This window comes from Paroedura picta, chromosome 2, assembly GCF_049243985.1.
Source record: "Paroedura picta isolate Pp20150507F chromosome 2, Ppicta_v3.0, whole genome shotgun sequence".
NCBI classification, from domain to species: domain Eukaryota; kingdom Metazoa; phylum Chordata; class Lepidosauria; order Squamata; family Gekkonidae; genus Paroedura; species Paroedura picta.
Genome location: NC_135370.1, coordinates 100051184 through 100077047, shown reverse-complemented (window position 1 = coordinate 100077047; position 25864 = coordinate 100051184). Strand labels below are relative to the sequence as shown.

The 25864-nt window shown below is 42.0% G+C and overlaps 1 protein-coding gene across 4 annotated transcripts in view; it reads left to right on the top strand.

Annotated features, from left to right (window-relative positions):
* Window positions 1-25864, top strand: part of SYT9 (synaptotagmin 9) — a 159729-nt gene that overhangs the window by 93634 nt on the left and 40231 nt on the right. Inside the window, exons 4-7 of one of the 4 annotated variants that reach the window (XM_077321890.1) lie at window positions 7063-7183; window positions 7419-7590; window positions 9780-9909; window positions 10450-18791. In XM_077321890.1, coding sequence (XP_077178005.1) covers window positions 7063-7183; window positions 7419-7590; window positions 9780-9909; window positions 10450-10557 — 531 coding nt within the window. In that variant the 3' untranslated portion in view covers window positions 10558-18791. Of the gene's footprint in view, window positions 1-7062; window positions 7184-7418; window positions 7591-9779; window positions 9910-10449; window positions 18792-25864 lie in introns of those variants that run through there. The other 3 variants (XM_077321891.1, XM_077321892.1, XM_077321893.1) reach the window with 3 other exon arrangements.

Here is a 25864-nt window from a genome sequence, read left to right as displayed (position 1 = left end):
GAAGTGAAATCTCCTCCTCAGCATTTGATTGCAATGCCCCTGATTAGCTGATGCTAGCCAATCAGATCTCCTGGAACAGCCTGTCACCTCAGGATTCTTTACCTGTTTCTAAGCTTTGAAAAGTGTAGTCCAATATCTTTTGCACAGGTATCTTGCATTAGTTTTTTAATGGATGTACTGTTACATTAACAGACACATTCTCACAAAGGCAATGACAAATAACTCATATCTTTTCCAAGTTTTCATTTGCTAAGCAAGTGGCAGACCCTACTGAGTCCCCAAGGATTTCTGTTATCCTCCACATATCAGGCTTCTCAGAATCAGGGGGTTATGTGAGTAAGTTGGTGACAAAGATGCATATATAATTCTACAAACACTTGCACTTTTCAAAAAACAAAGAAGAAGAAGAGTTGGTTCTTATATGCCACTTTTCTCTATCCGAAGGAGTCTACACCACTACACCAAGCTGTCTCTCATACAATGTGGAAGAATACAACTTTATGTGCAAATATGCTAGTAGTCTTTCTGTGACTATGTGAAAATGTGCAGCGTGCTACTTATGATGTGCAGCCCTGTGATTGGCTCTCGAGGGGGAGGGCAAGCCCTCTGATTTGCTCTCAGGGGAGGGTCCTTCCCTCCAAGAGCCACTCAGAGGAGCTAGTGCACCATCAGAAACTGGCCACAGCCCTCTGATTGGCTCTCCCTAAAATGGCCCTCCCACACTGAACGTCAAGCAGAACACAGGTGCCTCTACCACAGGGGCCTGCCATTCTTCCTGCCCTCCCTGTCTGATGGGCAGCCCTGCGTGCTACTGACCAACACAGGCTCTGCATGAGGCAAAGGCTTCTGCCAGCCTCCAATGCCACCAGCTGGGGCCCTGGCCTCATGGTGCTTCCATACTCTGCGCAGTGAGAGCAGTCAGGATCTGGAGGTTGCTCTCACTGCTTCCCTGTCCTGTGTTCTCTGAGCATCCAAGCTGGGGAGGCTACCAATGGATCCCTACCTCCGGCCCACCTGCCAACACCAACGCACTCTTCCATGCCATTCCACCCTCTGCATAGCCCTGAGGAGCACCCTGGCCTTCCCCACAGTCCCACCATGCCTATGGCCCTCCAAACTTCTGGCCCGCCCACATGCTCCATGCCAGCCCCACTGCACTCCCTGACCTCATTACCTCTTATGAAACAGCAGGGAGGCCAAGTGCTTTTGGTCTCAACCCTGCCAACTCCAGCAGAATGGGGGAGCTGCCTGTGTGCTCCAACACAGCACCTCTATTTGCTATTTGAGAGCCAGTTTGATGTAGAGGTTAGGAGTGCAGACTTCTAATCTGACATGCCAGATTCGATTCTGCACTCCCCCACATGCATCCAGCTGGGTGACCTTGGGCTCGCCACGGCACTGATAAAACTGTTCTGACTGAGCAGTGGTATCAGTGCTCTCTCAGCCTCACCCACCCCACAGGGTGTCTGTTGTGGGGAGAGGAATGGGAAGGCGACTGTAAGCCGCTTTGAGCCTCCTTCGGGTAGGGGAAAGCGGCATATAAGAACCAACTCTTCTTCTTCTTTGCTCTCCATGATTTATTCGGCCACCATGAGACCAGCCCAGCACTCTCTTCCCCTCCTGCCTCTTTCATGGATTTAATTCCTTCTGGCACCAGGGACTCATGCCAAAGGCAGCATCCAGGGAGAGCAGCGGGAGCTATCACAGCCATGCCCATTTTAAAATTGAGCTAAAGGCCGCCAGCCCCCCCCCCCACAGACACACACACACTAAGTCTCCCTATTGGGCCGTGGGGAGAACCCAGTTAGGGAAAACACTACCACTGACATCTGGGAGGGAAGCTTCTACACCGCTACACCACATGCCAGCCCTTACCATTGGCCCCCAAGCAGAGCCCAGTGGTGGCAGCCACTACCGCTGGCATCTGGGGGGGGGGGAGCTTCCAACTTCTAGACTGCCTTTAAAGTGGGCTTAACCACTAGTATCCAAATATTATACATCTTTTTGCTTATTATAACATTTTTGTTTCTGAACTTTTACTTTTCCTACTTCTCAGACATCAAAGACTAACATATATGTGCTGGAATACAGCAGTGTGCAGTATATTCTCTCTATATTGTTGGAGATTTTAATAATTTTATTGTATTGATATATCAAGTAGAGCCTCTTCTGGCGCAGAGTGGTAAGGCAGCCGTCTGAAAGCTTTGCCCATGAGGCTGGGAGTTCAATCCCAGCACCCGGCTCAAGGTCAACTCAGCCTTCCATCCTTCCGAGGTCGGTAAAATGAGTACCCAGCTTGCTTGCTGGGGGGTAAACGGTAATGACTGGCACTGGCAAACCACCCCGTATTGAGTCTGCCGTGAAAACGCTAGAGGGCGTCACCCCAAGGGTCAGACATGACTCGGTGCTTGCACAGGGGATACCTTTACCTTTACCTTTATCAAGTAGAATTATTTTATATACTAAGATACAAATAATTGAATCATAGAGTTGCAAAGAGTCATATGATCCATCTAAGTCAACCCCCTGCTCACTGCAGAATCAGCCTAAAACATCCCTGACAAGGGTTCGTCCATCCACTGCTTGAAGAATGTCAAAGATGCAGTTTTGTGATGTTAAATTACTAAAGTTAAGTCAGATTTTATAAGGAAATTATCCCCAATTTCACTCCCCAATTGCCATTCTTTTCTGGGAAAACGGTTTCAAAATTTTGAGATTCCTGTATTTCTGCTTCTAACCTTCATTCAAGAACATTCTCCTGCTGGGTAACTTCCTTTCTTGCTACTGAACAAATATATTTCATCCATAAATGACAATTATTCTGAACATGATGAGGCCAGCATGCCTCATTATATATCTTTGCCTTGTCAGAACAATATTTTTATTCTCAAGATGAAATAGAGACTTACACTATATGGTTCACACCTACTTCTCAGTATCATCTCATAGAAAGAATTAAAAACAGCAAGATGCATAACAGTTTGAACCATGAATGAGTTATCTTCACCATATGTAAATTCTAAAAGCAAAGCTATACTGGAGGTTTAAAAAGGGGTACTTGAGACCCAAAGGCTGCACACCGTCAATGATATCTCTTAGTTATTGGAGAGAGACTATCGCACTGCTGCCAACTCCTATGTGGGATGTCACAAGGGGTGGTCCAATTATATTTAACATCTTCATGCACCTCTTGTCCAGGTGGTCTGGAGGTTTGGGCTTGCATGTCATCAATACCCAGGTGATACCCAGCTCTTCCTTCTGATGGATGGCCACCCGGACTCACCTGCAAAGTCTATTGCCAGATGTCTGGAAGTAGTGATTGGATGGCTGAAGCAGAGCCATCTGAAACTGAACCCTTCAGGGTTCTCAGCAGGCTGTAATGTTGCTAAATATTTTATGACTACTCCTGCACATATCAGGTTGGACAGGAACTGCATACTGAGTTGAGGCAAGACAGGGAACAGCAGAGAACATCTTTCACTTTTCTTGACTCATCCAGTGACACTTATCTGTCCCTCATTTGCAGGTGAAAAGGAAAAGCCACTGCCACCAGAGCAGCCAGAACCTGCCCAAGCTGAGCCCAAGCTGAGCAGTCCTGTGGCTGAGTAGGAAGGGATCAAGCAAGCAGGTGCAGTTGCCCTCCCTGGATGAGATGCAACTGTCCATTGTGCACTCCACCAGGAATCTGGGCATGATATTTGACACCTCCCTTTTTATGGAGGTGCAAGTCAGAAGAGTAGCACAGCTGGCATTCTTCCACCTTTGCCAAGCTAAACTACTAGCACTTTACTTGGCCCTGGAGCATCTAGCCACAATGATCCATGCAACAATCACCTCTATACTGGATTTCTGTAACTCACTCTACATGAGCCAACTCTTATCCCTGCTCTGAAAACTGCAGCTGGTCCAGAATGAAGTGGCCAGTGTCCTCACAGGAACACCATGGAGGGCTCATATTTGATAACTACACTGGCTCCCGGTTGAATTCTGGATCAGGTTTAAGATTTTGGTGCTTACCTTTAATGCTATCCATGGTCTGGGCCTGGCATACCTGAGGGACTGCTTCAGTACCTATGCCAACCACTCAGCCAGTTCCAACCGGCTAGTTATCCCTGGCCCTGCGCTGCCCTGCCAGGTAACACACTGGGTACTGGTTAATTACTGGTTAATCACCCTCAACCGATTCAATAAGCAGGGTTAAAGTCAGAGTCCAGTCCAAAGAGTCTAAGCCAACAATTCACCAAGGAGGGTAGGGTGGAAAGTGAAGCTCTCGAGATTCCACAGGGCCTGAAAAATGGAGCTCTTCCACCAGGTGTTTGGTTGAGGCTAGGCACGATGAGTACCAGGAAATTTCAAACTCCCTCCCCCCCAGGTCTTTGGTATGAGACCATATAGAACTACTCTGTTGTATTCCATATCCTTAGCCACTCCAGCCTACTGAATCGACTGCATTAGAGGCTGGGGAGACCTTTTAGTTGTACTGCCATCTTGTTTTATTGTTCTATTGTATTTTATTGTTCATTTGTATTTTATTTTATTGGGGTAACATTTGGGGATTTTACTGTAATAAGATTTTTATGTAATTATGTTTTTATATATATGCTGTAAACAAGCGGTCCCCAACCTTTTTATCACCGGGGACCAGTCAACGCTTGACAATTTTACTGAGGCTTGGGGGGGGGTAGTATTTTGCCGAGGGACATCGCCGCCGCTTGAGCCCCTGCTCCACTTGCTTTCCCGACGGCACCCCTGACTTCCTGCCGCCCGCTGAGCAGTGCCATGCCGAGGGGGAGCCCCAGCCATGGCAGCCGCTGGAGAGCACCAAACATAAGCTGGCAGCAGAGTGGCAGGGCAGCCCCTGAGGCAACAGCCGGGGAGGAGGACAAGAAGGAGCCACAGCCTGGTACCAACTGATCCACAGACCAGGACTGGTCCCCGGACCGGGGGTTGGGGACCACTGCTGTAAACCACAACAAGCCAGTTCACTGGGAACAGCAGTTTACCAAAGGGAGTGTTGAAGCCCTACTGTGATCAAGTAGCCAGGAGCAGAGTCAAAAGCCGGACCAGAGTCAAAAGCCAGGAGAGAAGTCAAGGAAACTGAGATCATACCTAGATTGGGGCAGGTTGGCCATGTTCGTATTGCTCAGTATATGGGCTGCGTCTGATGTGGTCGATCACAAGTTACTGACCCACCGCCTCGCTGGAGTCGATTCAGGGAACAGCCCTTCAGTGGCTTTGTTCCTTTTTCCAGAACTGGTCACGGAAGGTGGCAGTAGGGGAGGCCCTGTCACACCCTTACAGACTCCCTTGTGAGGTCCCACAGGGTGCAATATTCCCCCCTATGCTATTTAACATTTTAATGCACCGTCTAGGACAGCTGGTCCAGAACTATGAGCTGGGCTGACATCAATATGCAGATAGCACCTAGCCCCATCTCCTCATGGATGGCCACCTGGATGGCCAGATGTTTGAAAGCCTTAGCTGGATGGTTAGAGCAGAGCTGTCTGGAACAGAGCCCTGCCAAGGTGGAGGGACTGTGGCTGAGCAGGGGCAGGACAGAAAGCACACCTCCTCACCTTTGCAGGGGCACAACATCTTTCCCACAACAAGGAATTTGGGGGTGATTCTTTTGATGGAGGCACAGATCACAGGTGTGGCACGCATGGCATTTTACCATCTTCACCACATGAGGCTTCTAGCACCCTACCTGCCCCCGGACTGTCTAGCCATAGTTATCCATGTGACAGTCACCTCTAGATTTGACTTTAGTAACTTGCTCTATGCTGGCCCACCCTTGTCTTTGACACAGAAACTCCACCTGGTGCAAAATGTAGCTGATAGGGGCCTCAATGGTTGATCTTGGAGAACCCATATACAGCCTATATTGAGGCAGCTACATTAGTTACCAGTTATGGCCTGGATCAAGTTCAAGGTTCTGGTTTTGACCTTTAAGGTCATCTGCAACTTGGGCCCTGTCTATCTGAGGGACCACTTGTTTGTTTATGCCCCCTGCAGGGCTATTTGCTCTGCAGGCAATAATCTGTTGGTGGTTCTTGACCCCAGAGAGATATGCCTGGCCTCGACCGGGGCCAGAGCCTTTTTGTTCCTAGATCCAACCTGGTGGAAAGAGCTCCTGAGAGAGATGCAGTCCCTGATGGAGCTGTCAGAGTTTTGCAAGGCCTGTAAAATGGAGTTCTTCCGCCAGGTCTTCAGTTGAGACCGGGTTTTTAAGATCAATGGGCCCTCCTTAAGCAACACTATACTATTGAGTGAATCCCCTTCTGGATGACTGTGGGGAGGTAGGAGGAATTTTAGCCATATTGTTTTTCGTGATGTTTTTTAATGTAGTTTTTAAAATCTAGTTTTAAGTGATTGGTGCATTTATCGGGGTATACTGTTATGTGAACCACCTTGAGTCACAGGAGGAAGGCAAACTATAAATCTAATTAATAATAATAACAACAACAAGAACGATTTCCCTTGCAAAAGTAAACTTCTGCTATTTTAGTCTATTGAAGGCAACAACCATGGAAGTATTGAATCAGGTCAATAACTCTTAAATGTTCCAATTAGCTATAATAGCTAACTAGCATGGACAAATCTATTTTCCATTAATTTTTGTATTCCCCTTTTAAAGCCATATCAACTAGAGTCATCATGTGGTAGTGCAATAAGGAAGTTAAGTAAACTTTTCACAGTAAGTTACGTGAATTATTGCTGGAGAAGTAACAGAAACATATTCCTACATTCACTAAAACAAAAGACATCTGAAAAAGCACATATATCACCTATCTCAGGTATTTGAATATTCATGTATCAAAATATGGCTACACAAGAAAAGCAATCCCACATAATTTGTTAGCTCCTAAACTTTGCTGTCTTGTCATGGAGCCTTTGTAGATATAAGGTTGATAGGGTGCTGTTAAAAGTGGTGATCGATGTTATACCATTTTAATAATAATTCTTTCCTGTGAAAGCAAACATTTATCATACATTGATTTGAGAAGCACAGAAATATTGTTAGTCAAATGTTGTGTCAAATGTATTTTATTATGTTTATAGGACAAGGTGGACCTTGGCGAGTTGATGTTTTCACTCTGCTATCTTCCAACAGCTGGTAGATTAACCATTACTATAATAAAAGCTAGAAATTTAAAAGCAATGGACATAACAGGAGCATCAGGTAGGAATAACTTTCTTGCTGATTTTAAGGTACTTCTTTATCCCTTAAAGAACTATTTATAAAGTGATTGTACACACTTAATAATCATAGTGTTTCAATAGACAAGGGCCTGTATAATCTCTTTTTCACCCATTTTGTTAATTACAGAACACGCAGAATATGCCTTATATTCAAAATACAGATGAAATGCTTATTAATTGACTTTAAATAAATACTTGTTGGATCCTTCGTGCAGATCCGTATGTGAAGGTTTCGCTAATGTGTGAAGGAAGACGACTGAAGAAGAGAAAGACTTCCACCAAGAGGAACACCCTCAATCCTGTTTACAATGAAGCCATAGTATTTGATGTCCCTCCAGAGAGCATTGATCAAATCAGCTTATCGATAGCCGTTATGGATTATGACCGGTGAGATAATTAGAAGTCTGCCTATAGTTTCATCCAGAGACAGTAATTGTTTGAATCTTCTTGGGGAGCAATTCTAAAACACCACCAAAGGTGAAGCTAAATCAGCCTCAACTACTCTGTTAAATATATTAGATTTCCACACAAGTTGAGTGATTGGAACCTAAGTACTTTCATATCACATAGGCTCAGCTTCCAAGAACCAGTGTGGTGTAGTGGTTAGAGTGTCAGACTGTCTGACTAGGATCTGGAAGACGCAGGTGTGAATCTCTACTCTGCCATGGGAAGTTTCTGGGCAACCTTGAGCCAGTCATATACTGTCTGCCTAACATCTCTCACAGGATTGTTGTGCATATAAATCTAAGGACAAGAGACCAACATAACCCAATTTGGTTCTCCATCTCTGGGGAAATATACTATCTCTGTTGAGAGGTAGTAAAAGAAAATCTTCCTTGGGCTTGAAATGAAACCATTGTGCACTTCTAAAAAAATTGTGTTAAGCCAGCACAATTGCTTAACGCTATTAAAAATCATGCCCCCCCCCTGCCATTTCTCACCTCCTCGATCTCTCACGTTCTTCTTCTGCTTTCCCACGCTTCCAGGCACTCCACACGTCTGATTCAAGTGGCTGTGGATAGGGACTTGCAAAACCAGTGAGTCTCTCCCTGTCTGTCAATCATGGAAGCCAGCCAATCAGTTTTCTCCTGGCTTTAAAGGAAAAGCTATCTTTTTTTCAAGTAGAACTTCTCGGTTGCTATGCCTGTGCATCTAATCATAGATGCATAGTACACATTTTAATGCCACCCCATTTTGGAATTATGAGTCTTGAAGATCCACAAAAGTAATTTTTTCCTGTTTTTTTCTTTTTTTGGGGGGGGGGGTTGAGAGGCATGATTTGTGCAGCAACTGGTGGGTGGAAGTTTTTTTTGCTCTGCCTGGCTGAAGCAATGCATATTCGTTGCTCCAGGCAGCTTGCTACAAAAAAAGCCTCGTTCCATGGAGAAGGGAAAGGGAGGCGGGCACAAGGGTGAGTGCTAGAAATGGAGATCATGCTACTTCTGGCCACTTTGGTTACGCACAGCCATTTCGCTTGTGTTTGCTGGTTGCTCTCTTCCCGCTCGTGCTACAAGGCTGGGGGAATCCAGTTTTGTGGATTCCCCAGCTAGCGATTTAAAATGGAGGATATAGCTGCCAGTTTGCTGCTGGAACACTGGATGTTGATAATGTTGAATAAAACATTTAAAAAGTGTCTGCAAGACTACATTTTCTGGGTGCGGAATGGACCAAGGTCTTACACAGAGCCTTTGCACATTTTCCCTCAGAATTCAGTATAGTCTGTTTCTCTTTCTAGAGAGCACAAAACCAGCATACTGCATCTTTTCTATGACCTGGCACATTCTAGAATAAGAAGTAGGGTTGGTTTTTATACCATGCTTTTCACTACCTGAAGGAATCTCAAAGCAGTTTACAATCAACATTCCCTTCCTCTCCCGAAAACAGCCACCCTGAGTGGAACTGACAGAGCTCTGACAGTACTGCTCTAAAAGAATAGCACTATCAGGGCTATGATGAACCCAAGGTCACCCAGCTGGCTGCATGTGGAGGAGTGGGGAATCAAACACAGTTTGCCAGATTAGAAGCTGCCGTTCTCAATTGCTACATCAAGCTGGTTCTCTAAGCAAATGACTGATAAGACATGAGTGACAATGCTGAGAGCATTAGCTACTAAACGTCAAACACCCCACAAGCCAACCAGCCAATAATGATATCAATTTATTTGCTTTATTTTTACCCTACCCTTGTCTCCAAAGGAGACCTGTAATAGCTTTCACTGTTCTCCTCTTTTCCATTCTGTCCTGACAGTAACCATATCAAGTTGGTTAGGCTGAAAGTGTGTGACGAGGCTAAGTTCCCTAGCAATCTTCCATGGTGGTGTGAGGATTCAAACATGACTTTCCCAGATCCTAGTCTGACATTCTATCTGCTACACCATTATTAGCCCACTACATCATTATTGATACGTTACTGAAAGCAAGACAAAATAAGAATTTATGCTCATTCTCTTTTTGAACTCTGTTTTATGGGCAAAAGCTAAACTTATATCACCTCACTGCTTTTTAAAACTGTTGTTGAATATCATGATTCCTGAATGTATAGTTTTAAGAAATAAATATTATGGAAAATTTTCACAGTGTAGGTCACAATGAGATCATTGGAGTATGCCAAGTAGGCAACGATGCTGAAAGCCTAGGGCGAGACCACTGGAATGAAATGCTCTCGTATCCACGGAAACCCATTGCCCACTGGCATCCGCTTGCAGAGGTAAGGCTCCTTTATCTCACACGCTGTCTTTGACAGTATCATGGAAGCTTCATTAATCGGACGGGCCCTGAAGAAAATACTTTTTCAAATAGACTAAATCCTATTAAAGCTCAATGGAATCCAGGGGCTTAGAGCAAGATTGATGTTGAATGCAAGTAAAATATGGTCCCTAGAAATTTTCTTTTTATTGGACTATAAAATACTTCCAACTTAAGTAAAAGCATACAAGGATTTTCATAGAATCTGAAAGTGTGGATAAACAACAGTGTATCTTGGCCTACCGAATTACTTTTTTTCCCCTTTTATGGATGGCAGTGTCCACTGGATTGCACATTTTGAGAAACATTTGAGAGGACTTTCTGTTCTGTTTATATACAAAAATATCTCTTCATGTCTTGTAATAAAGTAATTGGTGTCCAGTGGGATGTCAAATTACATGCAGATTAAAAATGTTTTAGGAGATCAGGGTAAGAAACCATGCAGTCAAAACTTCTCTTTAAGTTACAATTAGATTCCTGTGTTTCTTTTGTCTTCATTTAGGGCCCTATTCCACAGAAATGTTATGCGGGCCTTCTGCGCATGGATGGCTGCCGAAGAGGCTTCCTCACTCTTTTAACCTATTCAGCAGAAATTTGGCATTCCTGTTGAACCCTTTCTTAGCCATTTTCTCAGGGGCCATTCCGCAGAGAGTCCAAAGGGGTAAAGACATCCCTCTAATCCCACTGTTTAACCCTTCCCTCCTTTCCCAGTCCTAGAATATATTAATCCCAAACCACAATACCCCAAACACATTTTTGTTAAATATAGGTGTACTTTTGTTTGTGCATCTTTCTACAGTTTAGTTCTAAGATAGTTAGCCATGTCTACCAGTAATACCCATATTGTTACTTATTCCTCTTAAATTAATTGCACTGCTAGCTGTATTGTCTAAAATCAGGTAAAATCCATATTTGTACATATTTTTAACATTCATGGGAAAGAATGTGTTATTTTTATTATGATAATTGTTCATATATAAGGGAAAAAAGAGTTGCCATGGTTTATATTCCTAATCACTACCCATTAGTCTGGCCACCATACATTAATAGACAATTGTTTATACTCATAATGTTTGGAATAGAATGTGTCAGTAAATGAAAGTTTAAGAGGTTTGTATGTATGTGTCATCTCCTCTAGTCATTAACTGGCAGCTACCAGGAAGCTCATGCAGCATGCAGTGTTGGGAACAGTAGTAGATTAGTATACTTTGACAACGGTGCTGGAATTTTCTGCAGTATTACCCATACTCGGAGCCAGACTCACCATAAAAGTTAATGGTTTTCAATTTTTTTTTAAACAGAAGCTTTGAATGTTCTTTATTATGCTGTGAGTACATTATGGAAGTTGGAAGCAATCCAAGCTCAATTGAGAATACAAATTTAAGAGTGAAACCCAGAATAAGTAAAAGTGATACCACCTTTGACCTATAACCTGAGCAGTTGAATGTCATTTGGTGAGGAAGATAGTAAAACTCAGTCTATCAAATTTTGTTCCAAGTGAACTTAAAATTATTTGTGTTCTGACAAGTTTGTAGTTTTTATTAGCTATGTCCAGGCTCTTGTTATTTGGATTATAGTCTGGTATTCCTAATTCATATTATTGAATTTGCATTACTTTTCTCACCCAAGCCCTTCGGGCAAGGCCAAATAAGCTGTAGTTCGGTTAGCAAATCCTGTAGAACAAGATCCAGCAAAGCAGCAATTCCTCATCTGAATCATAGAATCAGGAAAAATAACTAGACCACTTAAGCACTTAAGATACGATCGGTAGAAATGAGTTATAAATCAAAATGACTTTGAGCCTCGTAATGAAAGAAATGTGAACCAGTAATCTTGTGCTTCCTGATAGACTAAACGCTTTGCCCCATTAGATTCTGAAAAGCCCAGGTTCCCTTAACTCTTCTGTATTTGATAATATCTCATTGTACCACTATGCTTGTAAGCAAGACAAGACAACCAACACTTTTAAAATCCATAATAGCTCTGCTGTTGGAGAGCTCCTCATGAAAATGTTTTAGGCTAATTGCTATTCCATTTTTAATTTGACATTAGGTTTTCAGATAAATATTCCAGGTTTGTAGAATGAATTACCTCTGTAATTTAATCTTCTCTGTTCCAGTACATATTACAGATTGACATTTGTTGTAAATTATTAATCAGGTTTTGGGTGTCTTGCATAGTGGTAAGACAGAACCTTAAAACAAGAGAACTTTTGGCACATACGTACAGACACATCTTAACCCATTTCAGGCTATCCTCAAATCCTTCTGGCACTTGGATTGACCAAAACTTGGATACAATGAATTTTAGAATTGCCAGATGCTCCTGTGCAATGCTTATAACCCTAACCAGGCTTGATATCCTCCTGTTACTGAGATCCCACTTTACCCTCACATTGCCCTCAATTAGTCATCCTAGAATATTTAATAAAGGAGGGCTGCAGCAGGGAGGATGTGCAAAAAGGGTGGAGAAGCCTTGAAGCTGATTGTGCTCCTTATGGCATAGTTGGGATTACCTTGTCAAGCAGATGTTCTCTCTGTTAATCTATTTCAACCAGTCCATACCTAATCAGACAGGGTAGATCCACAACCTGTTACTAATGTAACACAGTAGTAGTTCAAAACAATCAACTGGTGAAACTTTAAAAGATATTGGTTCATAAAGCTTTTCTTGACATACTTTTTATGAACAAGAGATGAAAATTCTTGGGAGCTTAATATTAATTTAATAAAACTATAAAGTTGGTTCTTCTTAATGCTGGTCATATGAAAAGCCAAAATTGTGAATGGGTGAAACTTCATGGAGTTCAAAGCAAACTAAAGCAGGGGCTATACTTGTCACAAAACACAGAGGATCATAAACAATGAGTTGTTTACATAATCATAGTTCCCAAATGCCCACTTTTGAGGGACATCCCTTGCATGATTATTTTGTTAGTCCTTTGCCTTTTCTTCTTGATATTGCTGCTGGTGGTAACATTTCAGTGTGAGGCTTTGGCAGAGGCAGGATGCCTCTCACAATGGGGAGCACTTGATGAGGTAGAGTCATTGCTATTTGCAGAAACCTTTCACAGAAGATTTGTGTATAAGCATAATAATTAGTACGCATGGTGCATATTGTTGCCTTGTATGCAAACAATTTAAGCAGCAGAAGTACAAAAAACACAAATGCTTTCCCCACAGCAGCACAGTGATGCCATACCTTGTATTTTGCATATAATCTCTTAATGCACTTTTTAGATGAATTTTAAATACCTAACTTCAGCTCATCAAAAATGGATCTTATGACTTTAAAATCATAAATCTGCAAACAGTCTTAGCAAGAATACCATGTATCTGAGGGACCACCTTATGCCCCCTCCAGGGTCCTCTGCTCTGCAGGTGCAACTTTGTTGGTGGTTCTCGGCCCAAGGGAGGTGCATCTAGCCTTGACCAAGGCCAGGGCCTTTTTGGTCCTGGCCCTGACCTGGTGGAATGACCTCCTGGAAGAGCTGAGGGCCCTACAGGAGCTTTCTCAGTTCTGCAAGGCCTGGAAGAAGGAGCTCTTTCACCAGGTCTTTGGTTAAGGCTAGAGCGACTAAGTATTTTGGGCCCTCCTTGCCATCGCTGTAATATCATGCTACCTCCCCACTTATCCCCCCCCCGAAGCACAAGATATGATGGGGGCCTATTGACCTAAGTGGTGGGTGGGGAGGTGGGACTGAGAGAGTTCTGGCCCAAGGTCACCTAGCAGGATTCATGCAGAGGAATGGGAAATCAAACCCAGTTCTCTGGATTAGAATCTGCTGTTCTTAAACACTACACCATGCTGGCTCTGGGTAGAATCAAACACCGATTCTACCCAGATCCAGCATGGTGCAGTGTTTAAGAACAGCAGATTCTAATCTAGAGAACTGGGTTTGATTTAGGGGTATAAAATGAACATTAGGTATGATGCCTTCAGTTCAAGAAGATTCAGAAAAATGCTGGATTTTCTAGTTTGAAATCTACCTTTTATATATATATTTCCAGGCAATAATGAGGACCCCTATTTTAATTAAATTAACAGCTCATTAAGGTCATTATTATTAGTATGGATCTCTCAAAACAAGATCTAAATACAAGGTGTGAAAGTGACTTATTAACCACGAGCAAAAAAGCCCATTGTGGAAAAAATACAATGAGCTCTAGCCCCACCCCAACCTTGGGGCTACACGGGGTGGGGCAAGCAGTGGTGGGGCCTCCCTGGCTCTCCCCTTGACATGGGTAGGCACCACCAAGCCCACCAAGGAACCTAACTGGTCTTAAGCCCAGGCTCCCGATTGGTCCATGAGCCTAATTAAAGTATAGTCCTTGATTGCTGGGTCTACAATACCCTCATTTGCATATCAGATGGCAGTAGCATTATTCAGTCCACATACATAACAGTGACCTTGGGCTCATCCCAGCCCTGATAGTGCTATTCTCACAGAGCAGTAATATCAGGGCTCCCTCAGCCCCACCTACTTCTCAGGGTGCATGTTGTGAGGAGAGGAAAGGAAGGAAATTGCTTCTAGTAGACTCCTTCTAGTAGAGAAAAGCAAGGTATAAAAAATAATTCTTCTCAAGGGCACTAGAATGTTGCCATTGTGATATAAGAATCATAGAATCATAGAGCTGGAAGGGGACATGCAGGTCATCTAGACCAACCCCCTGCTCAATGCAGGATCAACCTAGATTGACTCTCTGTCCTTATACTAGTTCTGGGTGCCATACTCCTTCCTCCTTGCATGCATGTGCACACACACACATTTGTGCAGTTGCTTCCTAACTAGGCTCCAAGAAAAGGTGAGCACTGTTTCTACAGTCCATTTTACATCAGAGGCACAGGAGAAGTTGCATACATCTTATGCAGTTTTACCCAGCTGAGCTCTGAGGCAAGCTGAAGACACACTGCTTCTGTAGCCCACCTCAAGTAATCTCATAAATGTTTGTATTCAGGCAAAATTCCCATGAGGCTAATGGGTGCTTTGACTGAATGAGTCCAAGAAGTAGGATTTTTTAAAGAGAAATGTTGTTTCTTTTTGTCCACATCCTTGTCACTTGCCTGTCACTTGTGCAGCTGCTAGCCAAGTCCAAGGCCATAAGGTCCTGATGCAGCTGAGTGGCAAGATGCTTATGTTTGGAAAGTCTACTCCTTCATTGCTTCATTGCTTGCAGGGTCTAGGGAATGTGTTGACATCTCAATATTCTTTGATACCATGGACATGCAAGGCCCAGCAGCAGAAGCTGAACAAGGTTTCCAATAGTGGGATCAAATTTGGCAGGAGGGAGGACTCTTATTGGACTCTTGGTACAGTGTGCCCACTGTTTTCAGTTTAATTGGAGTGTCTTCTGATTTAGTGATAGGAGGAGGAGTGCATGGATTTAAACCTGGCAATAATGCCAGCCAGTAGAATGCAGGCTGTTGACTAGAGTGAAACTGTCTCTTAATGGGACATTTTAGTACAAGCTGGAATAGCAACCACTTTTCTTTTTAAGAAAACGAGAAAGCTCTGAAAGCAGCATTTGCAATGCAGGGTTAAAGCACATGTTGAAAATGTATGTATTCACCCTTGACTGATTAAAATATTGACCAAAGATAGCATAACCCAACTATTTTTAGTAAGTGGACTTAAAAATTATTGAAGAGATTTAGGGGTATAAAAAAGCACAAAGCATAGTGACTGTTTTGTGTGTTTTCACATATGAATTTCCACTGTGGCAAAATCTGTTTTCAGGTGAAATTTCCATGAGGCTAATTGATGCTTTGTCTGAATGAGTCCAAGATGTAGGTTTTTTGAGATAAATGTTTCTTTTTGACCACATGTTGTTCCCAGTTTTAATTACATTGCTACTACAAATATTAGCAGATATTTATTCACAAAATACAGTACCTAGCATTAGCATTAGCCTATTAGAATTCATAATAATTTATGATTCTTTTGTTCATCTTAGTACAATTAGATAATAAGTCTCAGATTTGTCCCTGTATAAACATTGAGGGAAGTTTATCTAATTGAGTTAAAGGAATTATTTTGTATCTTTACTGACCAGTCTGGTATTATTTATGAGTATTTAAGATACCAAAAATATAAGCAACTCTCTTAGTATTTAAGATACCATAAAGTGTTTTGTTTGCCAAAACATACTAGCACAGCACTATAACAATTCCAGAATACATTATGAATGCTTTTGAATAAATATCTCGTTTTCACAAGGGACACCTTACATATATGCAGGTTAGTTTTTGTGGAACTTTCCTACATTCACCTGCCCCCAGTAGCCCTTTCTGACCAAGGGTTGTGGGACTCATATGGACTAATCATCATCATGAGATTCAACCCATCAAATGGCAATACTATAGAATACTTTTGCATCTGTGTCCCTTGCCACATTTCATTCAATTGATGCTTGGCCTTTATGTGGGTGTAATGCAAGTAACATGGAATGAGTGTTTTCCAGTTCAAAGTCCCCACAATTAGGAGCTGGAACTGGGAATTTGGCCCATATTGGTGGGTTTCAGTTGGAAGCATGACATTTGTTTACACTATTTGCACAAAGGTCAACATCTACAAATAAAAAATCAGAAACTGCTTAGTTAATGAAGAATCAGTAATAGTGTTCGGAATCTGATATAGATTGATTGAGTGGTTTATCATTTCCCCTACAACCTTTTCCCAGTGTGAATTGGCCTTCTGGTGAAGCTGTTTTCACAGATAGAGGAAACAGATAATGCCACATATTTATAATTCCGGTCCAAATTCTTCTCCTACCTACTGTCTAAAACTGTTTTAAAATATAATCTAGTAATAGATCATCAACATCTTTTAAGTATCCCCAAAAATTAAATTTTCAACAGGATTATATCATATGCCTCTAAAGTCCATCCATGCTAATACTTGCTTTTGTATAAATAATATGTATCTCAGGTATCAGGTAACCCCACAGCATACTTTCAGCTTGACTGAGAACCAGGATATATCACAGATTTTCATAGGATCTACACAGTAGGAGAGATGAACGTTACCAAACAGCTATGATGTAAGGATCACTAGCATACAAATAGGCTTCTAGAGTTGTTGAGGCTCAGTTTCAGCAGTTTAAATGGCTATAAGTTCATCTCGGTTTATTTCTGTATTAATTTGTTTAATTTTGGCATTAACTACCAAGAGGTGGAAAGTAATGGAATCTAACTTCATTACTTCTGTCTTTGGTTAATTCTGTGTCATGAACATAAACAGCACTTTCCATGATTCATTTAAAACAGAGGCCCCAGTTAAAAGACAACATGATCAACAGTTGCTGGAAATCAGTTTAACCTAAAGGAATTAGTGAATGGAGTACTCTTTGAACCCCCAACCCCAGCATGCCTCTCTTTAGGATGTCTTAAAAGTATCAGCTGACGTAATGAGGAAGGGAGAAAAGTTAAAACCAGACATTACTTAGATTTGGACAAAACAGGATGGAATGTTCTGAATTATCTGTCAAGAGCAATGTACTTTACAGTGATTGTACCTCAGAATAAAATTGGAAAATAACAGTGCTGGTATTCATAAAGAAAAAAATTATGTCATACAGTCAATTTTTTAATAAAATTGCTTGTTCTTTGAAAAACCACAATAGAGTAGTGCTGCTTACAAAAAAGAAGAGTACTAATGTCTATTTCACTTTGGTTCCTGCTCTCATAAATGGCTGGTGCCTTCTTCATAATTGTGCTCTGTAGAGTAAAAAAAAAGTTAAATGAGCTATACCCAAATGAGATGTGATATGAATGGAATTATGCATTCCATGAAGTATATCGTCAAGCATTACATTAAAAGGTGATTTCTAATACAGTGGGTTGGGCAAGGAACTACGACTGGAAGCACGCCAGGGTCCTGCAATTCTCTCAAAGGGCCTCCATCTCCATGAAGGAAAATGAACTGTTTAAATCCAAATGACTGTGATGGGACCACACTCAGGAAGGATAAGAACATGGATGCACATCTCAGCTGCTAAGTAAGCTAACAAACCTGATACAGATAAGGCACATATAGAAGACTGACTGTAAGCATCTGGGTTTGTTTTCCATATCTTTCTACTCTTGTTTTCTTTTGGCTAATAACAAGTGAACACAGACCATTTATCAAATGATAATGTGTGTATGCAGTCACTTGGTAAGGCTTATTGATATCACCTTACTAGGTGATAAATTCACTACCGCTCCTTACCTGACCATCAATTTGGAGAAGGGATAATATAATCCTCCTGAGTCCTTGGTGTGGCAAACAGCCAAGTGGTTACAAGCACACAGTGGTAAGTGGTGGTCATCTGTGTTCATTGTGCTGGCTATAGTATTTGACCACAATCATTTCTCAGACTAGAATGTTTTATTGAGCTGCATGATGGAAAGTCATGGTCTTTTTATTTTAAAAGTAAGTAAAAACCCATGTTATTCAGACATAACTTTGTTTTTATAACACATAAACATTGTGTTATACTTTAATATTTGTTGTTCAATGAATAGTCCTGGTACATCTATGTTCAATGTCTAATTTTGGAGCATTAAGCCACATCTTTGTCAGGGCTTTGTCAATTTGGTGGACGTTTTTAATCTTTGTTCAGTAGAGATAATGCATGATTCATTTGCAGTAACAGTCTGAGGGTTGAAATAAACTGACATTTCTTAATTTTTTTAAAAAGTATAACATTCTTATAAAGACAAGTTAAACGTACTGTGATTTTATTTATATAGATCTAGTCTGTACAAGCAATTTTGTTCTTAATAAAATGATGTAAGAAATTGTGCAATTGTAATTTATGCCTTTTTTGTATTTATATATTAAAGTTGAAGTGAATGTTTAAAGAGCTTATATTCCATGATTTAAAAATGCTGCTTCACAGACCCTGTGGCATGATTTTCTCCAATGCAAAGTTGTACATTTATGCTTGGTACAAAATAAGCTGGTACCTTGTGCATGTAGGCGAGGGCAATACAAGAAATACATTATTTGGGTTTTCTAGTGGAATGAAAATCTACAGGATGAAAAATAGTTTCTGCAGGGTTAAGTATTATTTCCTCAAGTACCACTGAGCAATTTAAGGGCAGTATTGTGATTTAGTTCACACACCCACCATGTTTCACATTTTAATGTAATTTTCAAAGTGACAAGAGTATAATTTTCTTTTTTAAATGAGTAAGACTGACTTTCTACCTGCCAGTGTTTGACATGTCATTCAGGGAAATTGCTAGGTGTGCTCTGGTAGAGTGTGGTCATGCATGGGGAAAGCAGCATTGGGAGTAACTAAGCACCATAATGAGCAAATTTATGCTCATTTATTTCACCAGGTAAGAGTCACTTCATTAAGCACATCACAGATAACTCAGTGGGACATACGTCTAAGGATGCATAAGATCAAGCTGAAGAGCCCAGGTGATATTTTCTACACATGGGTTGACTCGTTCCAGATAATTGAGACTAAAGAAATATACAAATGTATCATGCAACTGGTTCATACATTCTGTAAGCTAAAGTACATTTTATGTTCACAAGAATCATCTTTAAGTATAAGTTACCCCATTCATTTTATTAGCTGTTACTTTGCAGACAAAGAAAGAATAGTCATTGCTCGGTGGTAGAGCACATGATATACATGCAGAAGACCCCAGGCCCAATGCTTAGCAACTCCAGTTGACAATTCTTAGGTTCTATGAGTTATGAAAGTCATTCTGTTTGCCTGATACTGGCCGTTTATGCACGGAGCCAGATTCCACGTGCTTGCGCTGTGCCATTGCAGTGGGGCACAATGCCCCACCCTTTCCTGTGAACACACAGGAGCGGGGCATGCTGGGTTGCCCTGGCGTAGTGCACTCATGTACGCTTTACACCGGGGCTAGGAGGCCCAGCTGAGGTAAGTGCAGTGGCATGGGCGGAGGAGGTGGGTAGGGGCCAGAGGGAGTGGGGGGCAGGCGGTCACTCCTGCCAGCTCCATGCTGTCACGGAGCCCGCAGGGGTGAGCGGTGTCCCTTAAGGACAGCCCGATAAGCCTGGCGCTGCCGATTATGCACAGCGCCGGGCCGCCGCAGCCCCGGCTTACCCGGGAAGCTCCGGAAGATCCCGCTTTTGCTTAACGCAGGTCTTCCGGAGCCCTGGGCTGGGAGGCGCCCACACTCGTGGTGGCAGCGTGCGTTCTTGGTGATTTTAACCGAAGCGCTGCTGCCGCCAGTGCAGGCCTTATGGCCCGTGCATAATGGGCCACTCTGGAGCAGGCTTTCTCAACCAGGGGTTCATGAAACTCTGGGGTTTCTTGATGGCCCTGGAAAGGTTTCCTGAATGGGTGAGAGTTAATTTTATATATATTTTTGAACTTGTTAAACGTTTATCAGGTGATATGGTCATGTAGACCTGCCCCCCCCCCCATGGTCAGTGATGAGCCTAGAGGGTGGGAATGGGAGAACTATATTCCGCACAATCACACTATTTCTGGGGTTTCTTGAAGCCTAAAGAATGTTTCATGGGTAAATGGTAAAAATGTTAAGAAAGGCTGCTCTGGAGAGCTATTAGTAGGCAGAATTGACGAGAATAATCTAGATGGACCAGTTCAGCTGCCACTCCAGAGAAAGAAACAAGAATGTGTCTAATCTAGTGTCTAAAAGGTGCAAAACACTATCATATGCAAATCTTTTATTGCTCATGATGAGAAGTGGAGCCCTTATGTGATGCTTATAGCTGACAGTTTGAGAACTATGATTCTCATGGCTTAATTCCATTGATTTCAGTGGTATCTGTTGTCATTTTAAGTATTCTCAGGATCACCTCAGGCAAAAATTCATCCAGCTTTTGTGTTTTGATGTATGTCTAGAATAGCTACAACCATCCGGTACCACCAAGACTGTCTCCAAATTTAGTTGGATAAGTATTAGCAGGGTTGTACAATTAAGCCACTTTGAAGACCATCCTTTATTTTCACACCTGCCATAGCCTTGTAGTTTTGGAATCTTTAGATATACTATATTCTGATTCCATCATAGAAAATGTGGTTCCACCTTCTGGCTTGACAAATACAGAAATCGGTAACTCAATGTCGGGGCAAAATAAAACGCTCTTGTTTCTCTCTGTCTAATTATAAATAGATGAAAACATTCCTTGCTATCTCCATCTGCCCCTAAGTCATTACTCATTGCCTAATTTCTTTCTGTCATAAAGGGAAAATAAGAAGACAGATAAGAGATCTCAGCAAAACAATAGAAATGGTTGTGTACTTCAGCTAAATCCCATATTATTATTTATACCATGACATTTTGCACAACATCCAGCATAAAAGGTCTGGGTGATACTGGGTTTTTTCCCCTTTCAATTATTTTTCTACAGATATTTCTGAAAACTGATACCTGAAGCCTTTTACTCCAATCCCACATGGTTACTTTTCGATGCTGTTGGTGGTTGGAAAATGCTACCCCCAACTGCTGCTGGGGCAGCACATACTGGTACTTGCTGAATCAGGACTGCACGTGCTCCTACCAAATATTTGTTTGGAAAAGGGGGAATCAGTGTAGGAATGCCAGTGTGAACCAGGTGACACCTCATTGCCCTATGGAGCTGTGTTCTTTTATTATCTCTGCTTGAATGCTTTTTCCACTTTACATTTATTCCCCCCAAAGTCAGGGATGGGTTTATATTAATTCCTTCTTTATCCCTAGTACAAGCTAGCAGTTGTCCCCAGCATGTATACAGCTTAACACTGTACATTTATTATGATCATTGGGTCTAACATCAGATATTAGCCAGTTCATCAACCATGTGGCTCATCAAGATAAACACTGGCCATATACAACAGTCCACTGTCTTCTTGATAGAACTACTTTTGTTTTCTACCCACTTACAACTCAAAAGCAGGGCGGGGGCACAAAGCATGGGTTCAATTATTTTTAAAGCATTGTTTTTATTACTTGACAGATTCATTTCCTTTCATTTTGTAGTTTCAATGGGGAAAATGTTTCTAGATCTACAACTATTTGTTTTCAACCTACATGGGGTGAGATTTTCACAGTTTATACTTCTCACTCTCTGTATTTACCATACAGTTTAAGGAGTTCCTATTTTACAGATATGTATGGGATACAATACAGAGATACAATCCATTTCTAGATGTAACTTTCCCCCCAATCCATTTGGGAGGAAGTTCTCAGGGATTCCACTCTCATACATGGGATCCTTCTTGCCAAATTTCAGAATGACAGGAGACAAGGTTCCTTTTAAATATAAAATTTTACATGCAGACAGGGACGGTCCTTGTGATTCTGGTGTCCTGGACAAAATTTTAGAATGAACCCCAGAATCACTCATGCAGGTGAGGCAATCAAATGTAACCTTTGACACTACTGCACATACTTGCAGAGTAGGTACAAGAAGACAGGTGAGCAGAAGCGCAAAGCAGCTGCATGAAGGAATTTGGAAACCAGGCACTGGAACTCCAGCATCTGGAGCAGGCTTTTTCATCCAGGGTTTCATGAAATATATTTTAAAAATGTTGATCAAGTGATGCAATCATACATGGTCATGTTGACCCATTCTCCCCTCTCCAAATGGCCAATGATGGGCCTGGAGGGGGTGAGGAGAGACCCCAGGTAGGCATGTACACTGTTATGCTTCCCAACCATATTCTGCACAATTGGGCTTAGGTCTGGGATTTCTCGAAGCCTGCAAACTGTTTCGGAGGTTTCTCAATGATTAAAAAGTTGAGAAAGGCTGATTTGGGGGATAGAATTACAGTACAGAGACTTGTCACATATAGTTCAGCCCTGCAGTAATACTAGCAACGTGTAACCCATACAAACCATATCTCAGTTATAAAAGATTCAGCATGCCTGAAGAAATGGCATTGCTCATGTTTATATTTGATTCAAAAGCCCTTCTCACCATTATAACAATTAAGGGAAGTAAACATGGAAAACTGGGATCACAACCCTCTTTGAAAGCAGCTCTACTCCCTGCCATCCTTGCTGCTTCACTGTTTCCCTGTCCTATGGCCTTTCTCCAACTAGGCAGCTGCCACAAGTTTTCACAATGCTGACTGTTAAAGCACTTCCCCTGTTATTGGTTAATTTTAATTTTTAATTACAATTTGGGCTACTAACAATATTAAAGTGTAGGCGTGTTTTTCGATTTAGTTATAATTTGACTACATGTATGTCCTTGTTAAATACACAATGTTGTTGTTAGGTGCGAAGTCGTATCCGACCCATCGTGACCACATGGACAATGATCCTCCAGGCCTTCCTATCCTCTACCATTCCCCGGAGTCCATTTAAGTTTGCACCTACTGCTTCAGTGACTCCATCCATTCTCTGTCGTCCCCTTCTTCTTTTGCCCTCAATCGCTCCCAGCATTAGGCTCTTCTCCAATGAGTCCTTCCTTCTCATGAGGTGGCCAAAGTATCTGAGTTTCATCTTCAGGATCTGGCCTTCTAAGGAGCAGGTAGGGCTGATCTTCTCTAGGACTGTTCGCCTTGCAGTCCAAGGGACTCACAAGAGTCTTCTCCAGCACCAAAGTTCAAAAGCCTCAATTCTTTTACGCTTGGCCTTCCTTGTGGTCCAACTTTCACAGCCATACATTGCAACTGGGAAGACCATAGCCTTGACTAGATGCACTCTCGTTGGCAGGGTGATGTCTCTGCTTTTTAGGATGCTGTTTAAGTTTGCCATAGCTTTCCTCCCCAGGAGCAAGCGTCTTTTAATTTCTTTGCTGCAGTCCCCATCTGCAGTGATCTTGGAGCTCAGGAAAATAAAATATGTCACTACCTCCATTTCTTCCCCATCTATTTGCCAGGAATTGAGAGAGCTGGATGCCATGATCTTCGTTTTCTTAATAGTGGGTTTCAAGCCAACTTTTGCACACTCCTCCTTCACCCACATCTTCAATTCCTCTTTGCTTTCTGCCATTAGAGTGGTATCATCTGCATATCTGAGGTTGTTGATATTTCTCCCTGCAATCTTGGTGCCAATTTGTGACTCATCTAACCTCGCCTTTCTCATGATGTGCTCCGCATACGAGCCGTAAGGGAGTGGCGGGCAATAAACCGAAAGATAATAATAATAATAATAATAATAATAATAATAATAATAATAATAATAATAATAATAATAATAATAATAAAAAGTCAAATACGCATGGCGACATTTGCACCAATCTGTGATTCCATGCCTGGTTCTCACTGTTGCTTCTTGACCTGCATATAGGTTTCTTAAGAGACAGATAAGATGCTCTGTTATTCCTATCTCTTTAAGAACTTGCCACAATTTCTTGTGCTCCACACAAACAAAGGCTTTAGCATAGTCAATGAAGCAGAAATAGATGTTCTTCTGGAACTCCCTAGCTTTCTCCATGATCCAGCGTATATTGGCAATTTGATCTCTAGTTCCTCTGCCTCTTCAAAATCCTGTCTGAACTTCTGGATGTTCTCGGTCCACATATTGCTGGAGCCTAGCTTGTAAGATTTTGAGTATAACTAAATGAGTGCAATAGTGCGGTAGTTTGAACATTATTTGGCATTGCCCTTCTTTGGGATTGGAATGTAAACTGACCATTTCCAATCCTGTGGCCACAGTTGAGTTTTCCAAATTTGCTGGCTTATTGAGTGTAGCACTTTTACTGCATCGTCTTGGAAGATTTTGAATAGTTCAACTGGAATGCTGTCACCTCCACTAGCTTTATTGTTGCTCAGACTTCCTAAGACCCATTTGACTTCACATTCCAGGATGTCTGGCTCCAGGTCATTGAGTACCCCAGCATGGTTATCAGGGATGTTAAGCTCGCTCTTGTATAGTTCTTCTGTGTAATATTGCCACCTTTTAAAAATCTCTTCTGCTTCTGTTAGGTCCCTACCATTTTGGTCCTTTATCATACCCATCTTTGCATGAAACGTTCTCTTCATATCTCCAATTTCTTTTGAAGAGATCTCTGGTCCTCCCTATTCTATTGCTTTCTTCTATTTGTTTGCACTGTTCATTTAAGAAGGTATTCTTATCTCTTCTAGCTTCTCTCTGGAATTCAGCATTCAGTTGGGTGTATCTTTCTCTTTCTCCCTTGCCTTTCACTTCCCTTCTCTCCTCAGCTATTTGGAAACCTTCCTCAGACAGCCATTTTGCTTTTTTGAATTTCTTTTTCTTTGGGATGGTTTTAGTAGCTACCTCTTGTACAATGTTGCGAACATTGTATTAAATTCACCCATAACTGTCCATTTGAGTTCACTGATTCCTAAAATGTCGATGTTCAGTCTTGTCATCTCTTGTTTGACCACGTCCAGCTTGCTTTGATTCATGGATCTGATGCTCCAGGTTCCTATGGAATAAAAGTCTTTACAGCATCGGACTGTCTTTTCACCACCATTTCCCTTCACAACTGAGCATCCTTTTGGCTTTGGCCCAGTCGCTTCATTCATTCTGGCGCTACTCGTACTAGCTGTCTGCTCATCCCCAGTAGCATATTGGACACCTTCCGACCTGAGGGGCTCATCTTCCAGCATCATATCATTTTGCATTTTGAACCTGTCCGTAGAGTTTTCATGGCAAAGATACTGGAGTGGTTTGCCATTTCCTTCTCAAGTGGATCATTTTTTTTCAGAGCTCTCAGCTATAACATGTTCATCTTGGGTGGCCCTGCACGGCATAGCTCATAGTTTCACTGAGCTACGCAAGCCCCTGTGCCACGTCAAGACTGCGATCTTTGAAGAGGAAATACACAATAGGGCCAGCATAACTGAAAGACCACCTTCTCTCATATGAACATCCCCTAACACTTTGGTCATCTTCAGAGGCCTTGCTTTGGGTGATCCCACCATCTGAGGCTAGACAGTTGGTGACCCCAAATAATGCCTGTTCTGTGGCTGCAAAACTCTGGAACTCAAGGAGGTTTATTTGTCTTCCTGAGTTATTGTCTT